General features: G+C 33.2%; 1 protein-coding gene across 3 annotated transcripts in view; it reads right to left on the bottom strand.

Moving 5' to 3' along the window:
• Positions 1-1787: 1787 nt before the first annotated feature.
• LOC100379045 (centrosomal protein of 89 kDa-like) overlaps positions 1788-26422 on the bottom strand; it is a 51499-nt gene continuing 26864 nt past the window's right edge. For all 3 annotated transcript variants that reach the window (XM_085499997.1, XM_085499996.1, XM_085499998.1), the window contains 11 exons: positions 25177-25320; positions 24360-24493; positions 17058-17192; positions 16439-16557; positions 14639-14754; positions 14299-14479; positions 12729-12896; positions 12129-12270; positions 8286-8375; positions 6886-7055; positions 1788-3739 (listed from right to left, as the gene is read on the bottom strand). In XM_085499997.1, the coding sequence (XP_085356123.1) occupies positions 3565-3739; positions 6886-7055; positions 8286-8375; positions 12129-12270; positions 12729-12896; positions 14299-14479; positions 14639-14754; positions 16439-16557; positions 17058-17192; positions 24360-24493; positions 25177-25320 (1574 nt within the window). In that variant the 3' untranslated portion in view covers positions 1788-3564. The remainder of the gene's footprint in view (positions 3740-6885; positions 7056-8285; positions 8376-12128; positions 12271-12728; positions 12897-14298; positions 14480-14638; positions 14755-16438; positions 16558-17057; positions 17193-24359; positions 24494-25176; positions 25321-26422) is intronic.

A 26422-nucleotide genomic window follows, 5' to 3' on the forward strand; every position in this document is an offset into this window, starting at 1 on the left:
AATCTGAAAGAGGTCCACATGTAGTACCTATATATGTAATATAAAAGCAATCAGACTTGCGGTTTTCAACAAGAAGTCGAAATTATCACTTTTTACCAAAAATGACAAAAATATTCACCAAAATTAGAGAATTAAAGATATCACTACAAATCGAACAAATCTGAGAGAGGTCTACATGTAGTACCTATATATGTAATATCAAAGCAATTGGACTTGCGTTTTTTAACAAGAAGTCGAAAATATCACTTTTTACCAAAAATGCCAAAAATATTCACCAAAATTAGAAAATTAAAGATATCATTACAAAATGAACAAACCTGAGAGCGGTCTACATGTAGTACCTATAAAGTAGACAGCGGAGCTAAAAAAACGTTTGAGGCGCATAGTTCAAAATATGTGTGCGAGAAACATATTTTTTTTCTCAGCCTAAGTGTACTTTTCTGACTTTGCACATAGGGTATCTTTATTCACTTTCTACACAGCTTTACCAATTATCCATACTTCAACTTTCCACACACTTTTACATTGAACCAACCTTTCACACTTCACCAACATTCTTTGTAAATTTACTCTCTCTACATGACTCAACAACTTTCCATACTGTGTAATTGCAAAGTTGCCAGCAGACTTTATTTTGAATTCAAATTTGCATTTTCAAATTATTGAAAATGTCCACTTGCATGTTTGAATCTGAGCGGGTTTCACTCTACTTTGTAATCCTGTTTGTATTTGCATCGTCTAAACCGATAATTGGCCGGCTTGATGTGATGTCAAGAAGATTCATCAGTTTGCCATTCTTGCTTTGCGTCATTTCTTGATAAGAGATACAAGTTTGACATAACTCTGCTTTGCGTCATTCCTTGATAAGAGATACAAGTTTGACATAACTCTGATTTGCGTCATTCCTTGATAAGAGATACAAGTTTGACATAACTCTGCTTTGCGTCATTCCTTGATAAGAGATACAAGTTTGACATAACTCTGCTTTGCGTCATTCCTTGATAAGAGATACAAGTTTGACATAACTCTGCTTTGCGTCATTCCTTGATAAGAGATACAAGTTTGACATAACTCTGCTTTGCGTCATTCCTTGATAAGAGATACAAGTTTGACATAACTCTGCTTTGCGTCATTCCTTGATAAGAGATACAAGTTTGACATAACTCTGCTCTGCGTCATTTCTTGATAAAAGATACAAGTTTGACATAACTCTACTTTGCGTCATTTCTTGATAAGAGATACAAGTTTGACATAACTCTGCTTTGCGTCATTCCTTGATAAGAGATACAAGTTTGACATAACTCTGCTTTGCGTCATTCCTTGATAAGAGATACAAGTTTGACATAACTCTGCTTTGCGTCATTCCTTGATAAGAGATACAAGTTTGACATAACTCTGCTTTGCGTCATTTCTTGATAAGAGATACAAGTTTGACATAACTCTAATTTGCATCATTTCTTGATAAGAGATACAAGTTTGACATAACTCTGCTTTGCGTCATTTCTTGATAAGAGATACAAGTTTGACATAACTCTATAGATACATGTATTGTGGAAAATTGAAAACAAAAGTGTATGTCATGTCAACTTTGCTAGGGATATTGCAATGTTCCAAGGGACAAACCTAATCCTATATAAACAGACTTCTCAGCCAATTTTAACAACATTCATATAACAAGTGAATTACTTTTAACCTTCCAGAAACCTACCAGAAATTTCATTACTGAACAAAAATTCATTTCACATATTGAGATTATTTAATACCAGGCAATTATACAATCCCAAATATTATATTTGCTATTAAATAAATGCTTTAATTCCATAATTTACAAAATGTATTACATTAATTAAGATAAAAATCTAGAAATACATTCCTTAATGTACAAAATCTACTGCATCAGAATGCATGCAGGCTTTATTTGTTTAAAATGTTGAAAGAAAACACAATCAATTAAACTGGGTGAACTATAGTTCAGTTATTAAGTAGTAGCTCACCATAGTTGTGATAGGTGGGCCACTGTTCATTACAAATAAGCTAGGTGGTCTATAGTTCATTGTAGTTATAAAGCCAAGCAGTATCAAATTTATCCTCGCTACCGGAAAGTTCACCATAGTTGTGATAAGTGGGCCATAGTTCATTACAGTTATAAAGCCAAGCAGTATCAAATTTATCCTCGCTACCGGAAAGCTCACCATAGTTGTGATAAGTGGGCCATAGTTCATTACAGTTATAAAGCCAAGCAGTATCAAATTTATCCTCGCTACCGGAAAGCTCACCATAGTTGTGATAAGTGGGCCATAGTTCATTACAGTTATAAAGCCAAGCAGTATCAAATTTATCCTCGCTACCGGAAAGCTCACCATGGTTGTGATAAGTGGGCCATAGTTCATTACAGTTATAAAGCCAAGCAGTATCAAATTTATCCTCGCTACTGGAAAGTTCACCATAGTTGTGATAAGTGGGCAACAGTTCATTACAGTTAAGCTAGGTGGTCTATAGTTCATCAGAGTTGGGCTTGGTGTCTACAAATCAGGCAATGATTTAACAATGAAAGATAAACTGCATGTCAAGAAATGCAGTTTTAATTCAAACTGAATTTACAAGATTATCAAAATAATTACAATGATGTATATTTACAAAAGTATTTCAGAACTTACATAATGAGTAATACTGGTTGTCACAAAACAAATGAAATGCACACACATAAATATGGTTATGATATACACTTGTACAAATATTCTGTTCTGTCTTGAGCAAGGCCATTCAGTGTACAGTGTTTACATTTTTACTTGACAGGGATTGAGACACATTAATGACTAGTAGCATATAAAGTCCGCTGAATCACAATTTATCATATACAAATAATTTCATAAAATACATGTATGATGGCAAATTTACATTCAAATCATAATTACATATTTCCTCTATTTTTAAAATACATCTTAACACAAAATATCTATATTACACATAACAAAATCATGTAGCAGACATGTAAGTTTTGCAAGAACAGCACCTTTCCCTGACTGAAGTATTTAAAGGCACCTTGGAAATGGACACATAATTTAATTAATGACAATTTGAGAACTCTGCAAATTAAAGACTAGGCTCAGATATTTGGTGAAATATTATAGTTACCTTCTTACATGAATACAAATATGATTCAAATAGTTGGTCTAAAAGAGAATAAATACAAAAACTATCATATTGGGTGGGGCAAGGTGCCAACATTTTCTGGAAAAAACACGGTACTTAGAATACAAAACATGTGAGCATGGCACTTTTACCATGCTTGGCAAACGAAATATGATTTCCAAAAAATAAAAGAGTTTGCTTCTATTGTGACACACAATACATGTATATAAAATTGATGTCACTAAAATTAGCTGTCATGCTTTATGTATTTAGGTAGTGAGAACACTATAACACAGCTCATCATGTATGGAATCAAATTTGGGTGACCATTTCCTTTATGATAAATGTACATTCAGATTGATAGTTTACTGTGTAACATGTCAATACATTGGGTAAAAAATCTGTGAACATTCGCAATATTATTTGACCATATTAATTATCACTTTCGGATGACATGTGTACTTTCTCATCTGAGTCAGTTCTATACATAGCACCGTCCTGGTAAACATTTATACTTTTTCTCAGTGATTTTGATAATGCAGCTTTCATTCGTCTGTTATCAGCAGTGGCTGATTGCCAAATAGTTTCAAGTTCATTTTCAACTCTCCTACAGATAGAAAACAATATAATGTAAGTTACATGCATACAATGTGTTGAATATCATTGCTTGGTGGAACCTCTGAAAAAAATATAATGTAAGTTACATGCATACAATGTGTTGAATATTATTGCCTGGTGGAACCTCTGAAAACATTATAATCCAAGTTACATGCATACAATGTGTTGAATATTATTGCCTGGTGGAACCTCTGAAAACAATATAATGCAAGTTACATGCATACAATGTGTTGAATATCATTGCCTGGTGGAACCTCTGAAAACAATATAATGTAAGTTACATGCATACAATGTGTTGAATATCATTGCCTGGTGGAACCTCTGAAAACAATATAATGTAAGTTACATGCATACAATGTGTTGAATATCATTGCCTGGTGGAACCTCTGAAAACAATATAATGTAAGTTACATGCATACAATGTGTTGAATATTATTGCCTGGTGGAACCTCTGAAAACAATATAATGTAAGTTACATGCATACAATGTGTTGAATATCATTGCCTGGTGGAACCTCTGAAAACATTATAATGCAAGTTACATGCATACAATGTGTTGAATATTATTGCCTGGTGGAATCTCTGAAAACAATATAATGTAAGTTACATGCATACAATGTGTTGAATATTATTGCCTGGTGGAACCTCTGAAAACAATATAATGTAAGTTACATGCATACAATGTGTTGAATATTATTGCCTGGTGGAACCTCTGAAAAAAATATAATGTAAGTTACATGCATACAATGTGTTGAATATTATTGCCTGGTGGAACCTCTGAAAACAATATAATGCAAGTTACATGCATACAATGTGTTGAATATTATTGCCTGGTGGAACCTCTGAAAACAATATAATGCAAGTTACATGCATACAATGTGTTGAATATTATTGCCTGGTGGAACCTCTGAAAAAAATATAATGTAAGTTACATGCATACAATGTGTTGAATATCATTGCCTGGTGGAACCTCTGAAAACATTATAATGCAAGTTACATGCATACAATGTGTTGAATATTATTGCCTGGTGGAACCTCTGAAAACAATATAATGCAAGTTACATGCATACAATGTGTTGAATATTATTGCCTGGTGGAACCTCTGAAAAAAATATAATGTAAGTTACATGCATACAATGTGTTGAATATCATTGCCTGGTGGAACCTCTGAAAACATTATAATGCAAGTTACATGCATACAATGTGTTGAATATTATTGCCTGGTGGAATCTCTGAAAACAATATAATGTAAGTTACATGCATACAATGTGTTGAATATTATTGCCTGGTGGAACCTCTGAAAACAATATAATGCAAGTTACATGCATACAATGTGTTGAATATCATTGCCTGGTGGAACCTCTGAAAACAATATAATGTAAGTTACATGCATACAATGTGTTGAATATTATTGCCTGGTGGAATCTCTGAAAACAATATAATGTAAGTTACATGCATACAATGTGTTGAATATTATTGCCTGGTGGAACCTCTGAAAACAATATAATGTAAGTTACATGCATACAATGTGTTGAATATTATTGCCTGGTGGAACCTCTGAAAACAATATAATGCAAGTTACATGCATACAATGTGTTGAATATTATTGCCTGGTGGAACCTCTGAAAAAAATATAATGTAAGTTACATGCATACAATGTGTTGAATATCATTGCCTGGTGGAACCTCTGAAAACATTATAATGCAAGTTACATGCATACAATGTGTTGAATATTATTGCCTGGTGGAATCTCTGAAAACAATATAATGTAAGTTACATGCATACAATGTGTTGAATATTATTGCCTGGTGGAACCTCTGAAAACAATATAATGCAAGTTACATGCATACAATGTGTTGAATATCATTGCCTGGTGGAACCTCTGAAAACAATATAATGTAAGTTACATGCATACAATGTGTTGAATATCATTGCCTGGTGGAACCTCTGAAAACATTATAATGCAAGTTACATGCATACAATGTGTTGAATATTATTGCCTGGTGGAACCTCTGAAAACAATATAATGTAAGTTACATGCATACAATGTGTTGAATATTATTGCCTGGTGGAACCTCTGAAAACAATATAATGCAAGTTACATGCATACAATGTGTTGAATATTATTGCCTGGTGGAACCTCTGAAAAAAATATAATGTAAGTTACATGCATACAATGTGTGGAACCTCTGATTAGATGAATAATAAATGCTTACATAGTGTGGCCTGAATGATCTATAGATTTTGAAAATAGTGGGCATTTGAAAAATTATATCTCAAATTTTGACCATACTGATGTGGAACAAAAATATGTTTGTCACACTTTTCTGAACTATTGTTAAAATTTCATTGCCATGACAGCATCCTTTGAACAATATACCGGTATATACACCATCATATTGGGGCTGACAAATTAACTTTATAATATGAATTTATGCTTGATTTGTAAAAACACAAACACACACACTGTTTTTTAAGGTCAGTTTCATTGTAGATATAGCTTTGAAGTCAGTTTTACTTAGTTTGCTTGTTTTATTCAATCTTGTTCATATATATTAAAATATGTATTACTATTAGGTCGATGAATCACCTCACATCGATAAATTTACATCACAAAACAAAATGGTTTTAAGAGGAAAAAAAACAGAAATTTTAAAAAGGTTGGGCCACAAGGCTTTAAAAATATCTCAATAAATGCTACTAAAATCATAGGTGTTTTTTCTTCCGGGCAGTAACATTTTTATTGAAATACCAATATGAAATGTTCTGTGAGGTTGATAAGGTTCCTTTTTGATAGGCTAAAGAAAATATGCCAAGGTTATTTTTTATTTAAACCAATTAAATTATTTGGTTTTAAAAGATTCTAAATTTTGAATTTAAAATATGTCATCAAATATTTCCTTCACTGCACAATGCTAATGATATGAGCAACTTTTGTCTTGACAGCCGTTCCAAACTGTTTAATTTCCAAAGTGTGATCAAAGGTATTATTTAATCATTTGTAATGAGCTCTATTTCAAAGAAATTCAGTCAACAGTGACAACAGTCTACAGAGGACTGTGAAACAACTATAACTTATTTTAAAGTTAACTCAATCACCACAGCGCCATGTAGTGTCAATATAAATTTATCTTACCTTTTTTCATCAGACATATTATCCAAGGATTCTTGTTTGTCTTTGAGCAGAAGTTGCAGGTGTCTCATTTCTCTTTCATACTCCTGTGTTTTGTGGTTGAAATCTTCAGATTTTTCTTGTAGTTTTAAAGCAAAATTACCATATTTTTCTTCTGCTTTCATTTTGTACAACTAGCAATAAAAACAGAAAGGGGTTGAGAATTTATACTTTTTCAGCAGTCCATGGCAACTTTTACTGGACCTGAGTTTCGCCCTGCCTTTCTGATGGCTTTTTTTTTGTAAATCTGAAACAACAGACTTATTTTCCTTACTGCACAAATCACTATTGATGTTAAAAGTGTGAGAGTAGAAAGAAAAACTACATAATATATATACATGTATAATATAAAATAGCAAGAATGCAAATTCTCATTGCTTCACAGTTGTTAATTTGTTTGAGAGTTTTAAAACTGTTACCTTTTTATTGGCAAGAATGTGGAATAAAAGGTTTTATGAACTCCACACACCCCTGTTTGTTTGTGTTGTTGGACTAGACATTGTCAATGACATGGTCCCTGTACGGTTACTAGTAAAGTGATTGTATCAATGATAAAATATGAGTAAGGTTCACAAAATGCAAATTAGGTTATTAATATGCATTAATTGCCTGGCAATGAGTTTATAGAGGTTTGTCAAGACAGAGAGCTTGGAATGAACCAATGATGGTAAAATGGCAAAAAAAGATGAAATGGTCTGTCACTGGCTAATCGGTATGTAGCTCTGCTACTTGAAAGCATATGAAACTATCAGTTTTTAAAAACAGTGTCATACAGTATAATAAAAATAGCATGGTGAAAACTCATTTCACTGCAATTTTGGTAAAAAAAACATCTTAGTTACCGGTAGTTAAATTTTGGACCAGATAACCAACATAGAAGAGCCTTGAGTACAACTTAAATGCAGTTTTTCACAGTTAGTTACATGTAGGTACAAGGATGAGTAGTATGAATAAGAAAGATGTATTTATAATGCATGACTGATCTAGGGCTACAACACTATTATTGAGCATGTGGTTTTAACAGATATTGCATACATCAACTTGGGGATGTATTCTTTGTACCTATTGAGATCATAAAAATAAAGCCAACATCTAGTGCAATGCATACCAAGTTTGAATAAATTAAATTAAATTGTTCCAGGCATGCCTAATAAATGGTTCATGACATGTTTTGGGACTGCCCCCCAATCGGTAAAAATCAGTTAAACTAATTGGTGTGTATGTCACCTTAGCATGGTTTGCATAGATGGAACCCAAACCGCAAGTCCTAAATCAGACTGTTCCCAAACAGACAAAGTATTCCAAGCTATAAAACTATAAATCCAATATGTAGGGTTGTGGCAAACTAATAGATCAGTGCATACTTTCAGTTTTTCCTGCATTTTCCCAATAGTGATATTTCCTTCCATCATCTTATTAACAACTTTTTCTTTTTCTTGGGCTTCTTTTTGGGCCTGCAAAAAATAAAAGCTATCTTGAGCTCATTGCATCACTAAACTTGGATATTGATATCAAATGGTGAATTTCAAGAGAGAATGACAGAGCCACAAGTGGTGTTGATAACTACAACAGAACAAAGTCATTAACAACATATGAAAATTTGTGTATACAACTCTTTGGATTATAACACGATCTAAATCCAACGTTAAGTCTATAAACGTTCCTTTGTTTGTAGTGCCAACAAAGGGGGTTAAGTACAACAACAAATATCTCGTTGGTGTTTGTGAGCTCTTGTGTGATTGGTCAATGCATGGACAGCTCTTCCACTCAATTTGGGCCCTGTTTAACCATAGACAGTATAGTAGTATAGTAACACCAAAGTCGAATGCTGTATGCCCAACGCAAGCTGGGCTGGAATATTATAATGAGCAAGTAAACAATGATGTCATTGTTACTTTGATGCAATGTCACTACATGTACTTTCGTATCGAACTACAAGTATCCTTGCTCAAACGAGTCGTTTTCTTTCCGCAATACGCATCTTTTGAACACACAATAGTTATCAGATGTTCTCGTGAACATGGTTCACAAATAAATATTACTTTTAATATATATGTTCCTGTTTAATTGAATAAAATTAAAAGTTAGTTTCAGACGACAGTAATGTTTCCGTACATGTTAACTGAATGTGGTGGCAGCTAAATGTTATATTCAGTTTGTACCCCGTGTTGACAAAATATTTGAATATTTTTGTTTTCATGATGCATGAATCTTTTTATTATGTTATTTTCCACCAACAATGCTCGTTTTTTATTGTTCTCTGCTACGCATTTTTTTCAAACAGACTTTGAATCCATATGTTTTCCCGTCTGTCACCATCTTGACTATAGCTCACTCTTTCAACCGGAATTCATGTCTAAGGTTGTACCCCGTTTTTGACAAAATACTCTAATATTTTAGTTTCCAAGATGCATGAATCTTCTTATTATGTTATTTTCCACCGATTGTGCTCTTTTTTTTTTGTTCTCTGTCTTGCACTTTTTTTGAAATTACCTTTCAAACCGTCCGTTTTCATGTCTGTCGTCATCTTGATGCTTGTGTAAGTTTGTACCTCGTTTTCGACAAAATACACGAATATTATTGTTTTCATGATGCATGAATCTTCAAACTTTGTTATTTTCACCGACTACGCTTGGTTTTTGTTGTTCTCTGTCTCGCATTTCTTTTAATAGACTGTCATTCTGTCTTGCATTTTCACGTCTGTCGCCATCTTGACTACACGTCCAGTCTTTCAGCCTGAATGCACGTCTACCTACGTTGTACCCCGTTTTTATTAATAATTTCAACACGAACACTTGTGTATAAATGAGGCAAGATTTTCTTTATTATTTTATTTTCACTATTTTTGGTTTTTTGTTAGTATTTCAAAGGGTTTCTTTAACGTGACGATCAAGAAAACGCAAATCTTTGCTATTTTCGATGTTGATGCCCGGGCTCTGAATCACACACATGGTTGTCAACATGAATTGCTGTGTCTAATGCGTTTGGATCTTCTTCACTATCATTTCCATCGTCATCAAAATCCCCCCTCAAAAAACATTGAACAAATCATCTACACACGGGAACTCGTGATCTGCAACGGCCATTTAGAATACCTTAAGCAACTCTCGTCAACGAAATTACACATTTCGCGAAAGTTCACGACTCTCGCCGCCTAAAAACACGCATTTAACGCGAAATCGAAATAAACATTTAGTTTATGTTAACCGTTAGTTTAAATCAGCTTAACTTTTTTCCAGCCTACACTGCTACAATAGAATCGCTGGAGTTGCTTGTCCTTCCTACTATATTGTCTATGGTTTAACTTTGGGGTTACGTCCAAACGCCACCCTCTTGACTGGAGATCTGTGTTAAAAAATAAACCTTTGTTGTTGCAGTGTATGCAAGACGATGAACTATTATTCACCTATTAACAATTCACCCCTAGACGTGATAATCCGTTCTCAAAAATCCAAATAATCACAACCTCACCGAAATCCATTTTCTATTCTTACCCACAAGCCACACCCAGACCATTCATCAAAACGAGTGGTCTGGGGTATACTACATGTAGTACTCTGACCCATACCGAGGACTTCCTGTTTGTAATGCTATAAGGTAAATCAGATTACAAACATGTAACTATCACGTGAAACCAAGTGAAAATCATTGTAAAATAACGGACTTATACCCAATTGATTCTGAATTCATTGACCAGGGAAAAAGAAATGACATTTGCAATAATAATCGACAAGTATGTCCGGGTGGTAATGTTCGGTTGACGAAATAGACGATACAACAGTACTGATTGGACCTACATGAATGCTAATCCATTTCACATAACCAATGCAAATGTTATTGTTTTTTTGCTGTCGTACATCAGCTTCGGTAATAACTCCGAAAGTGAAGTCTTATATCTTCAGCAGAATGTAGCCGTTAAAACTTGCAAAACGAGTCTGTTTTGATCGATCATCGCTTAAGCAGCATACAATTTTTTTGGGGGGCTCATTTAAAAAATACGATCGGTGTCAATATTTAAAACTGCATTTTGTGTGTCTCTGGCGTGCTTCAGAATGATATACCGGTAGATCTTGGCCGATCGTATTTTTACAAAGAACCTGAATGTACAGCACTAATTTCACCCAACCTCCTGCTCGTTTCTGCTTTTCGGTCATTATTTTTACTCGCTTTTGCAACAGCATGTTGAATAATTTCCACTTAATTTTTCGAGCTCGCGAACCCAGAAATTTTAAATTTCAAATACATGGCCGTGGCATCAATATGTTCCTGGTGTATCTGCTCTCTGCCCTAAGGAGTTAGCATTGCCTGTGTCACATAAATGTGTTGATAATCATATTGTTGAAACAAGGTGGCTCTACCAGCTTGTTGTGGAACGTTCACATAACAAGAGGTTATACATGTAGTTCAAGATGCGTTCGCAAACAAAACAAAGTATGATGGTTTGGAAGTGTCATTCGAAATTAAAAAATGGTTAATACTAGTTTAATCCTCACACTTTAGCACTAAAAACAACCATTTTGACAACTCATGTGCCAGTGGTCAGTGTTTGAGCAAGCGGTCAGTGTTTTTAATAAGCAAGTGAGAAAAGGGATAAAAACATGGTCATTTTTTCAGTCGGAAATTAAGCAATATGCTGTTGATTAAAATGCTATAAAAGCAAAATATTGAGCGAAATGAGTATTGATGCCTTAATCCATTTTTAACACCTAGGCTACTCTATTGACATTGGTTGTTTATTTCATGGATTTGGCACTTGAGGTGGCTGATAAGCGGTGTCGAAAACGTGCACAAAACGACCATTCTGTGAACGTTTTGGACACGGATTAAAAACCAGTTGTAAGCACAAATTTTCATATGAACAAAGTCATCCCAACATTCCCAACCTTGGATCCATAAACTGAGCAATGAATTCATGGCCAATAGTTGTATTTTCCGGTGTAAACTAGTCTTTCCAATGCCAACACAATAATACAGTCCTCATAAGACACAGTCAGATGTTGAACAATAAAATTGCAAACGGAAAACATAATATATAAGACACTGACAATAGTTTTCTTTCTGTCAATGCATCTGGATACTATGGTAATCTGGTTATTCCAGCAATAGAATTCTCATTTTCAGGAATTCTTTATAATTTTTCAATTTTTTACCAAGTCTAACACACAACTAACATTATCACAAACACTGTTAAATGACAATCTACTTACAGCTTGGTAATAATGATCTCTTTCTTGTACAGTTTGTTCAGCTACTTTTAACACACTGTCCAGATGATGACTGGCAACTGCACCTTTATTCTCTAAGTATTCCAACTCTTTCTGCATTTTAACAATCTTATGTTGCGACTTCCTGTTGAACAATAACGTTGATATGTAAATTTATTAGGAATCCATAAAAGCATTGCCTGTAGAACACTGTATATTCTGTCTACAGTACCAACAAGTCTGATCACATCACACCAGTTTTGAAATCTACACTGGCTAAAATGTGTGCATCACATCAAGTATAAAATCATCATTTAAAATTCTTCATTGAGACATTGCCCTGACTATTTACCTGAGCTCATTACGTTTCATTGTGTCATCTAAGGTCTTTTGATAGTCCACTACTAAAACATATTGACAATTCTAAAACAATGAAAACATATGGCTGACATGCCATATTTACCATCAGAATAGTCTTCGAAAACCTTATTTAAAACAGATTTCAAAACTTTTTTTTACTGCTTCTGCAATTCTTCTGTAAGCACTCTGGGATGTAGTGTAGAGTGCTAAACCAATCATTGCGTGTATAATAATAATACTTACTTTAGCGCCCTCTGCAGGGCTCTTATTTCCCCTTCTAGTTGTTTATTTTCTGCTTTAGCATCTGTTAAATTCAAGGCTAAGGTCTTCTTTTCTTTCTCAGTGGCCTGTAATTTTAGCAAGATGTTCTCTAATTCTTCTGCATGTTTTTCATTCAAATCTGACAGCGATCTGTAATAAAATACAGGAATAATCTCAAATTGAAAAAGAAATAACATGAATTAACAAGCAGCCTATCGGCTGAGATAGCTCCGCTGTTAGCAATGCACATTTCAATTAAAGAACTGAAGACATGATTAGAAAATGAACAATATGAATAGTATCAAAGCAATCAGACTTACAGTTTTTAACAAGAAGTCGAAAATATCACTTTTTACCAAAAAATTACAAAAATATTCACCAAAATAAATTAATTAGAGAATTGAAGATATCATCACAAAACGAACAAATCTGAGAGAGGTCCACATGTAGTACCTATATATGTAATATCAAAGCAATCGGACTTACAGTTTTCAACAAGAAGTCGAAAATATCACTTTTTACCAAAAATGACAAAAATATTCACCAAAATTAGAGAACTGAAGATATCATCACAAAATGAACAAAGCTGAGAAAGGTCTATATGTAGTATCTATATATGTAATATCAAAGCAATTGAACTATTGGTTTTTAACAAGAAGTCGAACATATCACTTTTTACCAAAAATTACAAAAATATTCACCAAAATTAGAGAATTGAAGATATCATCACAAAATAAACAAATCTGAGAGAGGTCCACATGTAGTACCTATATATGTAATATCAAAGCAATTGGACTTGCGGTTTTTAACAAGAAGTCGAAAATATCACTTTTTACCAAAAATGACAAAAATATTCACCAAAATTAAAGAATTGAAGATATCATCACGAAATGAACAAATCTGAGAGAGGTCCACATGTAGTACCTATATATGTAGTATCAAAGCAATTGGACTTGCGGTTTTTAACAAGAAGTCGAAAATATCACTTTTTACCAAAAATGACAAAAATATTCACCAAAATTAGAGAATTAAAGATATCATTACAAAATGAACAAATCTGAGAGAGGTCCACATGTAGTACCTATATATGTATTATCAAAGCATTTGCACTTGCGGTTTTTAACAAGAAGTCGAAAATATCACTTTTTACCAAAAATGACAAAAATATTCACCAAAATTAGAGAATTGAAGATATCAACATGAAATGAACAAACCTAAGAGAGGTCTACCCAAGGTACATATACACCAAGTATCAAAGCATTCAGGCTTGTAGTTTTCAAGAAGAAGTCGAAAAAGTAAAACATTGACACGGACGACGGACGACGACGGACAATCACTCATATGATAAGCTCCGCTCGACAAAGTCGACAGCGGAGCTAAAAACTAGGAAAATACTAAGTGGAAAAATAGACTGTAATTTCATATATACAATATACATATATCCATATAAAACACTTAATACTGCCAATACAGAGAATCATATCAGGAAGCCACCTTTATAGTTTGTCCATACATTAAAATAATCTGATTAACATAAATGCATATATTTTACCGTTTGAAATCAGCAACAGTACTATAATGCTCCTGTATTGGCATCTTTTGATCTCCTTCAACCAATGATGCTTCATGTTTATTTTTTAATGAACTGTACTTATGTCTCACTTCCATTAGATCAGTTTCCAGGCTACTTTTCTCTGACTCAGACAGGATCAGCTTTTTCGATATCCGCGACACTAGAAAAAGAAAACAAACACATTTTATAATCTAATGAATGTGCATCTTGAGTATTTATTAAAAAAATCACCAATAAAGATATATTATCTGACATGGGGATTTGAAAGTGAGAAAGTGACCACACTACAAACACATAATATGAGGTATACATAATGTACCTTCTTGTAGATGTTGTTTGTGTACTTCTTTCTGTTTATTTTGCTGAATGTCCAACTGTTCCATTAATAGTTGATTTTCTTCTAATACTAACTTGGCTTGTTCTTGAAGTTGATGCCTGAAAACAAACAACAAATTCAATTATTAGAATCATAGATTGGTTCTATAGTTTGGGTCTTGGGGCTGACACTATTAGAGAATATGGGTTATTATCTTATTATTCAAGAAGGAGGCATTCTAGGTTACGAGTACATAATATGAATAGTTGCTTCCTTTATTTGTAAACTTCTACAGTTTGAAGTTTGTCACAGTTCAGCAAAATTACACAGTTGTCTGCTCTGAGGGTGCTTTCTAAATATGTGACTATGTTATCATATTACTAGTTATCATTTCATAAATTCCATACCACACATGTGCACGATATGGTACTGGACTAAACTGGTCAAATTTGTCGCTACTGTAAACAAGTTGGAAATGTTTGTAACATGAACAAATTGTGGGATATACAGCAAAGAAGATACATGTACCGGGTAAAACTTGATATATTTACAATGTTGAATAATTTGGTACAAGAATTTCCCATTGTCTACCCAGCATAAGCCACCAGTTAGGGATTCTACCAACAGGAATAATTTCAAATTGTACAGTTATTGGAAATAATAACCATATACACATGAAGCGTTATGTTTTTGATGCAGTAAACAGTCCGTGGCAGTGTTAAATAAATAAATAAATATGGTAAATTGTAGGCTACGGAACTAGCATCTTCGCCAGCCAAGGACCATTTATTCGGCCGAAGCCTCAACATTAACCCTTGGCAGATTTCACTACAATTTACTGTATGTCGCACGCCCTCAAGCGATTATAAGATTCACTCAGACTCATTTGCATCACCCAATTAGAACTCACGATATAAACGACACATATTTGGTAAATTTAAAATAGTGGAATATAGAACAAACTATGAACTAACTTACTGACCATCAAAAGAAAGCGCTTAGTGCTGTATCTGAGGGAAATGATGTGCTTGTTCACGGTTACTAGAACTAGAACTACATGTAGTAACCATGGTTTGTTGCAACGAAGACCGGATCGGGCAAGTCGATATGTTATCAGTTTAATAAAACAGAAATTTGCACAAATGTTTAGACATTCCATCAACTTCATTCAATTGCCCACAAGCAATTTTCAACGTTGTAATAAAACATTTTGGAAACGAGTCAACAAATATAGACCTTTCTGTTCTTGACTCGCAGTGAATTAGCGCAAATCCTGCACGCGGCCATTGTTTTAATCTGTGATGACCCCAGACATTCAAATTTATGATACAGCAACACTGATTGGTAGCGCCAGCTCCTTGGTGCGCCCAATCAAATGACTCAATTTAACGCAATCACGCACGGGTTCGTGGGCTGGTTATGAATAGCCGCCTTTAGCGAAACCATGCGTTTCGAACGATGCTGAACTAGGAGATTCAAAACTACGTTTGGACCTCAAAAAATTTAATAAAAATAGTCTCCTACTCAAAACTTGTCTATGACTTGGGGACTGTGTCTACATATTTAGTAAATATATAACATGCTGATATTTCTCACATGTGATGTCATCTTGGACTCCCTGTACCACCATTATATGGGGAGTCATTTGTCTCTGATGTCACACTTGTTTGAAATACCAGGAAGTTATATACAATCATTTGCTGAGAAGTGTGTAGATGTCCGAATAAACATGTCTTGGCTGGCAAAGATGTCTAGTATAATGCTGCCACCAATTTTGTTTTGAATTGCTATTAAATCACTAACCATTCTGAGGGTGATATGAAAGATTTCCCTGTTCTTTCATACTGCTCTGATTTTGAATGTAGTCGTTGGTTCTCTTCAATAACCTCTTCTACGCGACTCTTAAACTGATTCAGTTCATGCTAAAATACAAACACAAATAGGAATATATCATTTATAATATTCATAATAATACTGAGCACAAATTTTGTATTAAATTAGAGAATAAGAGTTAATGTGTCAGGCTAACACTAAAATATCATAATGTATGCAGTACAGAGTGTGACAGAGGTGAACTTTTACCTCTCCAGTGTATACATCAGTCATGAAGACCTTATTAATATTTTACATCCTTTCTTGAGATATAAGGACAGCAAGAATTTTAAATCAATTTCTGCATGCTTTCATGTGTTCAGTGAAATCTATTATCACACTGCATTGTTGCCATGTCACAAGTTTATAGTATATTTATTTATTTAAATATAGCATATTTTTCAAAAAAGAAAACCTGCCTCCATGCCACATTGAAATGCAGAGTTTTACCATCGGTTGAATTGCATTGGTGACAAGAGTATAATATGATTTATCATGAGAACAGAATCCAAATCTGAAGACAACATGCATATCTGGTAGAAGTACTCACCTCATATGCTTCTATAGTTGAATCTTTCTCTTTGAGTCTGTCATCATATGATAAAAGTAATGGAGCAAGGTACTTAGTGTTTGTCAGCCAATGTGGAACTGGACCAACTGATGGCATACCAGGTGGGTCTCCTTTCTGTTGAAAATAAAGCATGATAACCATTTAGAAACCACCACCAACAATAAAGTCTTGATTAGACATAGTTTGCTGCAATAACTGTGCTTTACTCATGAACAGTGCACATAAATAACAATGCATGTGAATATATGAAAACATGAATGTATAACAAATATGGGGTAATATGTTTTTAGGTTTGCTGTATGGTTAATCAGTAATGTTTTCATTGCTGTATAAAGACCTGTGTGTTTCTTACTTCAGGTGGTCTATATTTGGCTTGATATCTACTGAGTTATAATAGACTTACTTCAGGTGGTCTATATTTGGCTTGATATCTACTGAGTTATAATAGACTTACTTCAGGTGGTCTATATTTGGCTTGATATCTACTGAGTTATAATAGACTTACTTCAGGTAGTCTATATTTGGCTTGATATCTACTGAGTTATAATAGACTTACTTCAGGTGGTCTATATTTGGCTTGATATCTACTGAGTTATAATAGACTTACTTCAGGTGGTCTATATTTGGCTTGATATCTACTGAGCTATAATAGACTTACTTCAGGTGGTATATATTTGGCTTGATATCTACTGAGTTATAATAGACTTACTTCAGGTGGTCTATATTTGGCTTGATATCTACTGAGCTATAATAGACTTACTTCAGGTGGTCTATATTTGGCTTGATATCTACTGAGTTATAATAGACTTACTTCAGGTGGTCTATATTTGGCTTGATATCTACTGAGTTATAATAGACTTACTTTAGGTGGTCTATATTTGGCTTGATATCTACTGAGTTATAATAGACTTACTTCAGGTGGTCTATATTTGGCTTGATATCTACTGAGTTATAATAGACTTACTTCAGGTGGTATATATTTGGCTTGATATCTACTGAGTTATAATAGACTTACTTTAGGTGGTCTATATTTGGCTTGATATCTACAAAGTTATAATAGACTTTCTTCAGGTGGTATATATTTGGCTTGATATCTACTGAGCTATAATAGACTTACTTCAGGTGGTCTATATTTGGCTTGATATCTACTGAGTTATAATAGACTTACTTCAGGTGGTATATATTTGGCTTGATATCTACTGAGCTATAATAGACTTACTTCAGGTGGTCTATATTTGGCTTGATATCTACTGAGTTATAATAGACTTACTTCAGGTGGTCTATATTTGGCTTGATATCTACTGAGTTATAATAGACTTACTTTAGGTGGTCTATATTTGGCTTGATATCTACTGAGTTATAATAGACTTACTTCAGGTGGTCTATATTTGGCTTGATATCTACTGAGCTATAATAGACTTACTTCAGGTGGTATATATTTGGCTTGATATCTACTGAGTTATAATAGACTTACTTCAGGTGGTCTATATTTGGCTTGATATCTACTGAGTTATAATAGACTTACTTCAGGTGGTCTATATTTGGCTTGATATCTACTGAGTTATAATAGACTTACTTCAGGTGGTATATATTTGGCTTGATATCTACTGAGCTATAATAGACTTACTTCAGGTGGTCTATATTTGGCTTGATATCTACTGAGTTATAATAGACTTACTTCAGGTGGTATATATTTGGCTTGATATCTACTGAGCTATAATAGACTTACTTCAGGTGGTCTATATTTGGCTTGATATCTACAGAGTTATAATAGACTTACTTCAGGTGGTCTATATTTGGCTTGATATCTACTGAGTTATAATAGACTTACTTTAGGTGGTCTATATTTGGCTTGATATCTACTGAGTTATAATAGACTTACTTCAGGTGGTCTATATTTGGCTTGATATCTACTGAGCTATAATAGACTTACTTCAGGTGGTATATATTTGGCTTGATATCTACTGAGTTATAATAGACTTACTTCAGGTGGTCTATATTTGGCTTGATATCTACTGAGTTATAATAGACTTACTTCAGGTGGTCTATATTTGGCTTGATATCTACTGAGTTATAATAGACTTACTTCAGGTGGTCTATATTTGGCTTGATATCTACTGAGTTATAATAGACTTACTTCAGGTGGTCTATATTTGGCTTGATATCTACTGAGTTATAATAGACTTACTTCAGGTGGTCTATATTTGGCTTGATATCTACAAAGTTATAATAGACTTTCTTCAGGTGGTATATATTTGGCTTGATATCTACTGAGCTATAATAGACTTACTTCAGGTGGTCTATATTTGGCTTGATATCTACTGAGTTATAATAGACTTACTTCAGGTGGTATATATTTGGCTTGATATCTACAGAGTTATAATAGACTTTCTTCAGGTGGTCTATATTTGGCTTGATATCTACTAAGTTATAATAGACTTACTTCAGGTGGTCTATATTTGGCTTGATATCTACTGAGTTATAATAGACTTACTTCAGGTGGTATATATTTGGCTTGATATCTACTGAGTTATAATAGACTTACTTCAGGTGGTCTATATTTGGCTTGATATCTACTGAGTTATAATAGACTTACTTCAGGTGGTCTATATTTGGCTTGATATCTACTGAGTTATAATAGACTTACTTTAGGTGGTCTATATTTGGCTTGATATCTACTGAGTTATAATAGACTTACTTCAGGTGGTCTATATTTGGCTTGATATCTACTGAGTTATAATAGACTTACTTCAGGTGGTATATATTTGGCTTGATACATGTATCTACTGAGTTATAATAGACTTACTTCAGGTGGTCTATATTTGGCTTGATATCTACAAAGTTATAATAGACTTTCTTCAGGTGGTATATATTTGGCTTGATATCTACTGAGTTATAATAGACTTACTTCAGGTGGTCTATATTTGGCTTGATATCTACTGAGTTATAATAGACTTACTTCAGGTGGTCTATATTTGGCTTGATATCTACTGAGTTATAATAGACTTACTTCAGGTGGTATATATTTGGCTTGATATCTACTGAGTTATAATAGACTTACTTCAGGTGGTCTATATTTGGCTTGATATCTACTGAGTTATAATAGACTTACTTCAGGTGGTCTATATTTGGCTTGATATCTACTGAGTTATAATAGACTTACTTCAGGTGGTCTATATTTGGCTTGATATCTACTAAGTTATAATAGACTTACTTCAGGTGGTCTATATTTGGCTTGATATCTACTGAGTTATAATAGACTTACTTCAGGTGGTCTATATTTGGCTTGATATCTACTGAGCTATAATAGACTTACTTTAGGTGGTCTATATTTGGCTTGATATCTACTGAGTTATAATAGACTTACTTCAGGTGGTCTATATTTGGCTTGATATCTACTGAGTTATAATAGACTTACTTCAGGTGGTCTATATTTGGCTTGATATCTACTGAGTTATAATAGACTTACTTTAGGTGGTCTATATTTGGCTTGATATCTACTGAGTTATAATAGACTTACTTCAGGTGGTCTATATTTGGCTTGATATCTACTGAGTTATAATAGACTTACTTCAGGTGGTATATATTTGGCTTGATATCTACTGAGTTATAATAGACTTACTTTAGGTGGTCTATATTTGGCTTGATATCTACAAAGTTATAATAGACTTTCTTCAGGTGGTATATATTTGGCTTGATATCTACTGAGCTATAATAGACTTACTTCAGGTGGTCTATATTTGGCTTGATATCTACTGAGTTATAATAGACTTACTTCAGGTGGTATATATTTGGCTTGATATCTACTGAGCTATAATAGACTTACTTCAGGTGGTCTATATTTGGCTTGATATCTACTGAGTTATAATAGACTTACTTCAGGTGGTCTATATTTGGCTTGATATCTACTGAGTTATAATAGACTTACTTTAGGTGGTCTATATTTGGCTTGATATCTACTGAGTTATAATAGACTTACTTCAGGTGGTCTATATTTGGCTTGATATCTACAAAGTTATAATAGACTTTCTTCAGGTGGTATATATTTGGCTTGATATCTACTGAGCTATAATAGACTTACTTCAGGTGGTCTATATTTGGCTTGATATCTACTGAGTTATAATAGACTTACTTCAGGTGGTATATATTTGGCTTGATATCTACAGAGTTATAATAGACTTTCTTCAGGTGGTCTATATTTGGCTTGATATCTACTAAGTTATAATAGACTTACTTCAGGTGGTCTATATTTGGCTTGATATCTACTGAGTTATAATAGACTTACTTCAGGTGGTATATATTTGGCTTGATATCTACTGAGTTATAATAGACTTACTTCAGGTGGTCTATATTTGGCTTGATATCTACTGAGTTATAATAGACTTACTTCAGGTGGTCTATATTTGGCTTGATATCTACTGAGTTATAATAGACTTACTTTAGGTGGTCTATATTTGGCTTGATATCTACTGAGTTATAATAGACTTACTTCAGGTGGTCTATATTTGGCTTGATATCTACTGAGTTATAATAGACTTACTTCAGGTGGTATATATTTGGCTTGATACATGTATCTACTGAGTTATAATAGACTTACTTCAGGTGGTCTATATTTGGCTTGATATCTACTGAGTTATAATAGACTTTCTTCAGGTGGTATATATTTGGCTTGATATCTACTGAGTTATAATAGACTTACTTCAGGTGGTCTATATTTGGCTTGATATCTACTGAGTTATAATAGACTTACTTCAGGTGGTCTATATTTGGCTTGATATCTACTGAGTTATAATAGACTTACTTCAGGTGGTATATATTTGGCTTGATATCTACTGAGTTATAATAGACTTACTTCAGGTGGTCTATATTTGGCTTGATATCTACTGAGTTATAATAGACTTACTTCAGGTGGTCTATATTTGGCTTGATATCTACTGAGTTATAATAGACTTACTTCAGGTGGTCTATATTTGGCTTGATATCTACTGAGTTATAATAGACTTACTTCAGGTGGTCTATATTTGGCTTGATATCTACTGAGTTATAATAGACTTACTTCAGGTGGTCTATATTTGGCTTGATATCTACTGAGCTATAATAGACTTACTTTAGGTGGTCTATATTTGGCTTGATATCTACTGAGTTATAATAGACTTACTTCAGGTGGTCTATATTTGGCTTGATATCTACTGAGTTATAATAGACTTACTTCAGGTGGTCTATATTTGGCTTAATATCTACTGAGTTATAATAGACTTACTTCAGGTGGTCTATATTTGGCTTGATATCTACTGAGTTATAATAGACTTACTTCAGGTGGTCTATATTTGGCTTGATATCTACTGAGTTATAATAGACTTACTTCAGGTGGTATATATTTGGCTTGATATCTACTGAGTTATAATAGACTTACTTTAGGTGGTCTATATTTGGCTTGATATCTACAAAGTTATAATAGACTTTCTTCAGGTGGTATATATTTGGCTTGATATCTACTGAGCTATAATAGACTTACTTCAGGTGGTCTATATTTGGCTTGATATCTACTGAGTTATAATAGACTTACTTCAGGTGGTATATATTTGGCTTGATATCTACTGAGCTATAATAGACTTACTTCAGGTGGTCTATATTTGGCTTGATATCTACTGAGTTATAATAGACTTACTTCAGGTGGTCTATATTTGGCTTGATATCTACTGAGTTATAATAGACTTACTTTAGGTGGTCTATATTTGGCTTGATATCTACTGAGTTATAATAGACTTACTTCAGGTGGTCTATATTTGGCTTGATATCTACAAAGTTATAATAGACTTTCTTCAGGTGGTATATATTTGGCTTGATATCTACTGAGCTATAATAGACTTACTTCAGGTGGTCTATATTTGGCTTGATATCTACTGAGTTATAATAGACTTACTTCAGGTGGTATATATTTGGCTTGATATCTACAGAGTTATAATAGACTTTCTTCAGGTGGTCTATATTTGGCTTGATATCTACTAAGTTATAATAGACTTACTTCAGGTGGTCTATATTTGGCTTGATATCTACTGAGTTATAATAGACTTACTTCAGGTGGTATATATTTGGCTTGATATCTACTGAGTTATAATAGACTTGATATCTACTGAGTTATAATAGACTTACTTTAGGTGGTCTATATTTGGCTTGATATCTACTGAGTTATAATAGACTTACTTCAGGTGGTCTATATTTGGCTTGATATCTACTGAGTTATAATAGACTTACTTCAGGTGGTATATATTTGGCTTGATACATGTATCTACTGAGTTATAATAGACTTACTTCAGGTGGTCTATATTTGGCTTGATATCTACTGAGTTATAATAGACTTTCTTCAGGTGGTATATATTTGGCTTGATATCTACTGAGTTATAATAGACTTACTTCAGGTGGTCTATATTTGGCTTGATATCTACTGAGTTATAATAGACTTACTTCAGGTGGTCTATATTTGGCTTGATATCTACTGAGTTATAATAGACTTACTTCAGGTGGTATATATTTGGCTTGATATCTACTGAGTTATAATAGACTTACTTCAGGTGGTCTATATTTGGCTTGATATCTACTGAGTTATAATAGACTTACTTCAGGTGGTCTATATTTGGCTTGATATCTACTGAGTTATAATAGACTTACTTCAGGTGGTCTATATTTGGCTTGATATCTACTGAGTTATAATAGACTTACTTCAGGTGGTCTATATTTGGCTTGATATCTACTGAGTTATAATAGACTTACTTCAGGTGGTCTATATTTGGCTTGATATCTACTGAGCTATAATAGACTTACTTTAGGTGGTCTATATTTGGCTTGATATCTACTGAGTTATAATAGACTTACTTCAGGTGGTCTATATTTGGCTTGATATCTACTGAGTTATAATAGACTTACTTCAGGTGGTCTATATTTGGCTTAATATCTACTGAGTTATAATAGACTTACTTCAGGTGGTCTATATTTGGCTTGATATCTACTGAGTTATAATAGACTTACTTCAGGTGGTCTATATTTGGCTTGATATCTACTGAGTTATAATAGACTTACTTCAGGTGGTCTATATTTGGCTTGATATCTACTGAGTTATAATAGACTTACTTCAGGTGGTCTATATTTGGCTTAATATCTACTGAGTTATAATAGACTTACTTCAGGTGGTCTATATTTGGCTTGATATCTACTGAGTTATAATAGACTTACTTCAGGTGGTCTATATTTGGCTTGATATCTACTGAGTTATAATAGACTTACTTCAGGTGGTCTATATTTGGCTTGATATCTACTGAGTTCTACATTCAACCGATGTACAGTACTTCTTAAAACTTCAATTTCTTCAGACATATCCTGAGTCTGCTGTCTGAAAGCTAATGATGAAGCTCCAGCACCTATGTAGAATACAGAGAATAATGTGGTAAGTGTTTTTCAATATTATAGAAGCATATGCATTATCTGTAGTTATTATCAAAATCACATTCAGAATCATAACTCAATATTTGGATATTCTAACATCTAGACATAATTTTTAATCAAGTGTTAATAATTTCAAATCAGATTTGAATTGAAAATTCAGATTTTTAAAAACAGGTTTTTAAACACAAATCAAGTGTTGATAATTTTAAATCAGATTTAATTTCTCAAAACATCTTTCAAATTACGTTTATTTCTTAATTATGAATAAAATGTTCACAATTTTAAATCATAAGTTCACAATGTTTTTATTTTATTTCAGATCAGGTTTAAATTATTAATTCAGGTTTTTAAATGCAAATCTGGCATTCATGTGATTCTCATAATAGGTGTTGAATTCACAAATCAAGTTTTTGAACATAATCTGGTGTTCATATAATTTTACTCAAATCAGGTTCTTAAATACAAGTCCGGTGATTTTCATTGATGGTACGCATATTTTAAAATCAGGTGTTCATACTTTTAAAATCATAAATTTTAAATGAGTTTTTAAAACTGGGAATTTTAAATTTTGAATCAGGCGCTCACAATTTTAAATCAGGTGTTCATGAGTTCAAACCAGATGTTATTTATGAAAACCACCAATATATTATATTTTTACCATTTTCTTTGAGTGAAGCTGCTAGTTTTTTTAGTGATTCATTCTCAGCGTGTAACTGATTATTGACTTCCATGACAGCATGTTTCTGAACTTCAAGGTCATTGCAACGTTTCTCAATCATAAGCATCTTGCTCTTCATGGCCTCTGTAGAGCAAATAATCAATGCACATTAGAAAGCAGGTACTCCACTGAACGATGGCACTCCTAATATGCATCAATGCATGCACGAGTCAGCTTAACAACGTATTGCAATGTTCTTGTTGAATGCAACATTTAATATCACAAAATTTGCTGCTTAACAGACAATGTATTGTTTTTAAAATATCAGTATTTATTTCCTTCAATGATATTAATTTATATCATTCTTAATGAGTCTGACAATATTTATGGGATATATGTATGGGGAGAAAAACAATCAAATGAAATTAACAAAATGAATATCAAAGTAAAATAAACATGAATATATGAAACAGATATTCTAATGCTGAAAATATTATTACATTAATTAATAAAAACAATGGAACATATAGTAATTAGTGTTAGTATGAATGCATGGACAAATGAATCAAGACACATTATGAGGGAACACTAATCTGCAATGAAATATAAAGCAAACATCATGTTGAATTAGAAAAAAAAAATTGGTCTCTTTTTCTATCATATTTGTTCTACTAGAAGCACACATTAACTGAATATTGTATTTATTTTTAAAATATAACATTATAACCACAGACAAAGCTCTGCCATTAACTAACAAAGCAAATATGTTATATTACAAAGCATAAAAATAATAAGCATCAACTACTAATATCATGAACAAGAGTTGCTTATTTTTTTTTTCCTGTTTGCATTTCAACGACTCAATGTGACATGGAAATTGAGATATTTTACATACAGGACAGGACAGGACAAGACACGACAGGACAGGACAGGAACAACTGACATCTTAACCTCCCTACCCAACAGTACACCATCTACATGTACAACTACCACAAGCCCATTAACAGTAGGTAATTTCACTACTGAGTGGGCAGCAGTCAAACCTACAATCTCCCAGATGCAGAGCAGACACATTTGAAATAAAGCTTGCAGCATGAGTATACAACAATTACAAATGACTGTATTGTCATAGCCTGTATTGTAAAACCATTTATTTTCCCAGAAATTTAATTTCACTATATTGATGTTTTGAGCAATTTCACTGGGTTTTAAGTTCAAAAGATTTGCAGAAAAACAATGAGTTCTA

The sequence above is a fragment of the Saccoglossus kowalevskii genome, chromosome 6 (genome assembly GCF_978046115.1).
Source record: "Saccoglossus kowalevskii chromosome 6, keSacKowa6.1, whole genome shotgun sequence".
Classification (NCBI taxonomy): Eukaryota; Metazoa; Hemichordata; class Enteropneusta; family Harrimaniidae; genus Saccoglossus; species Saccoglossus kowalevskii.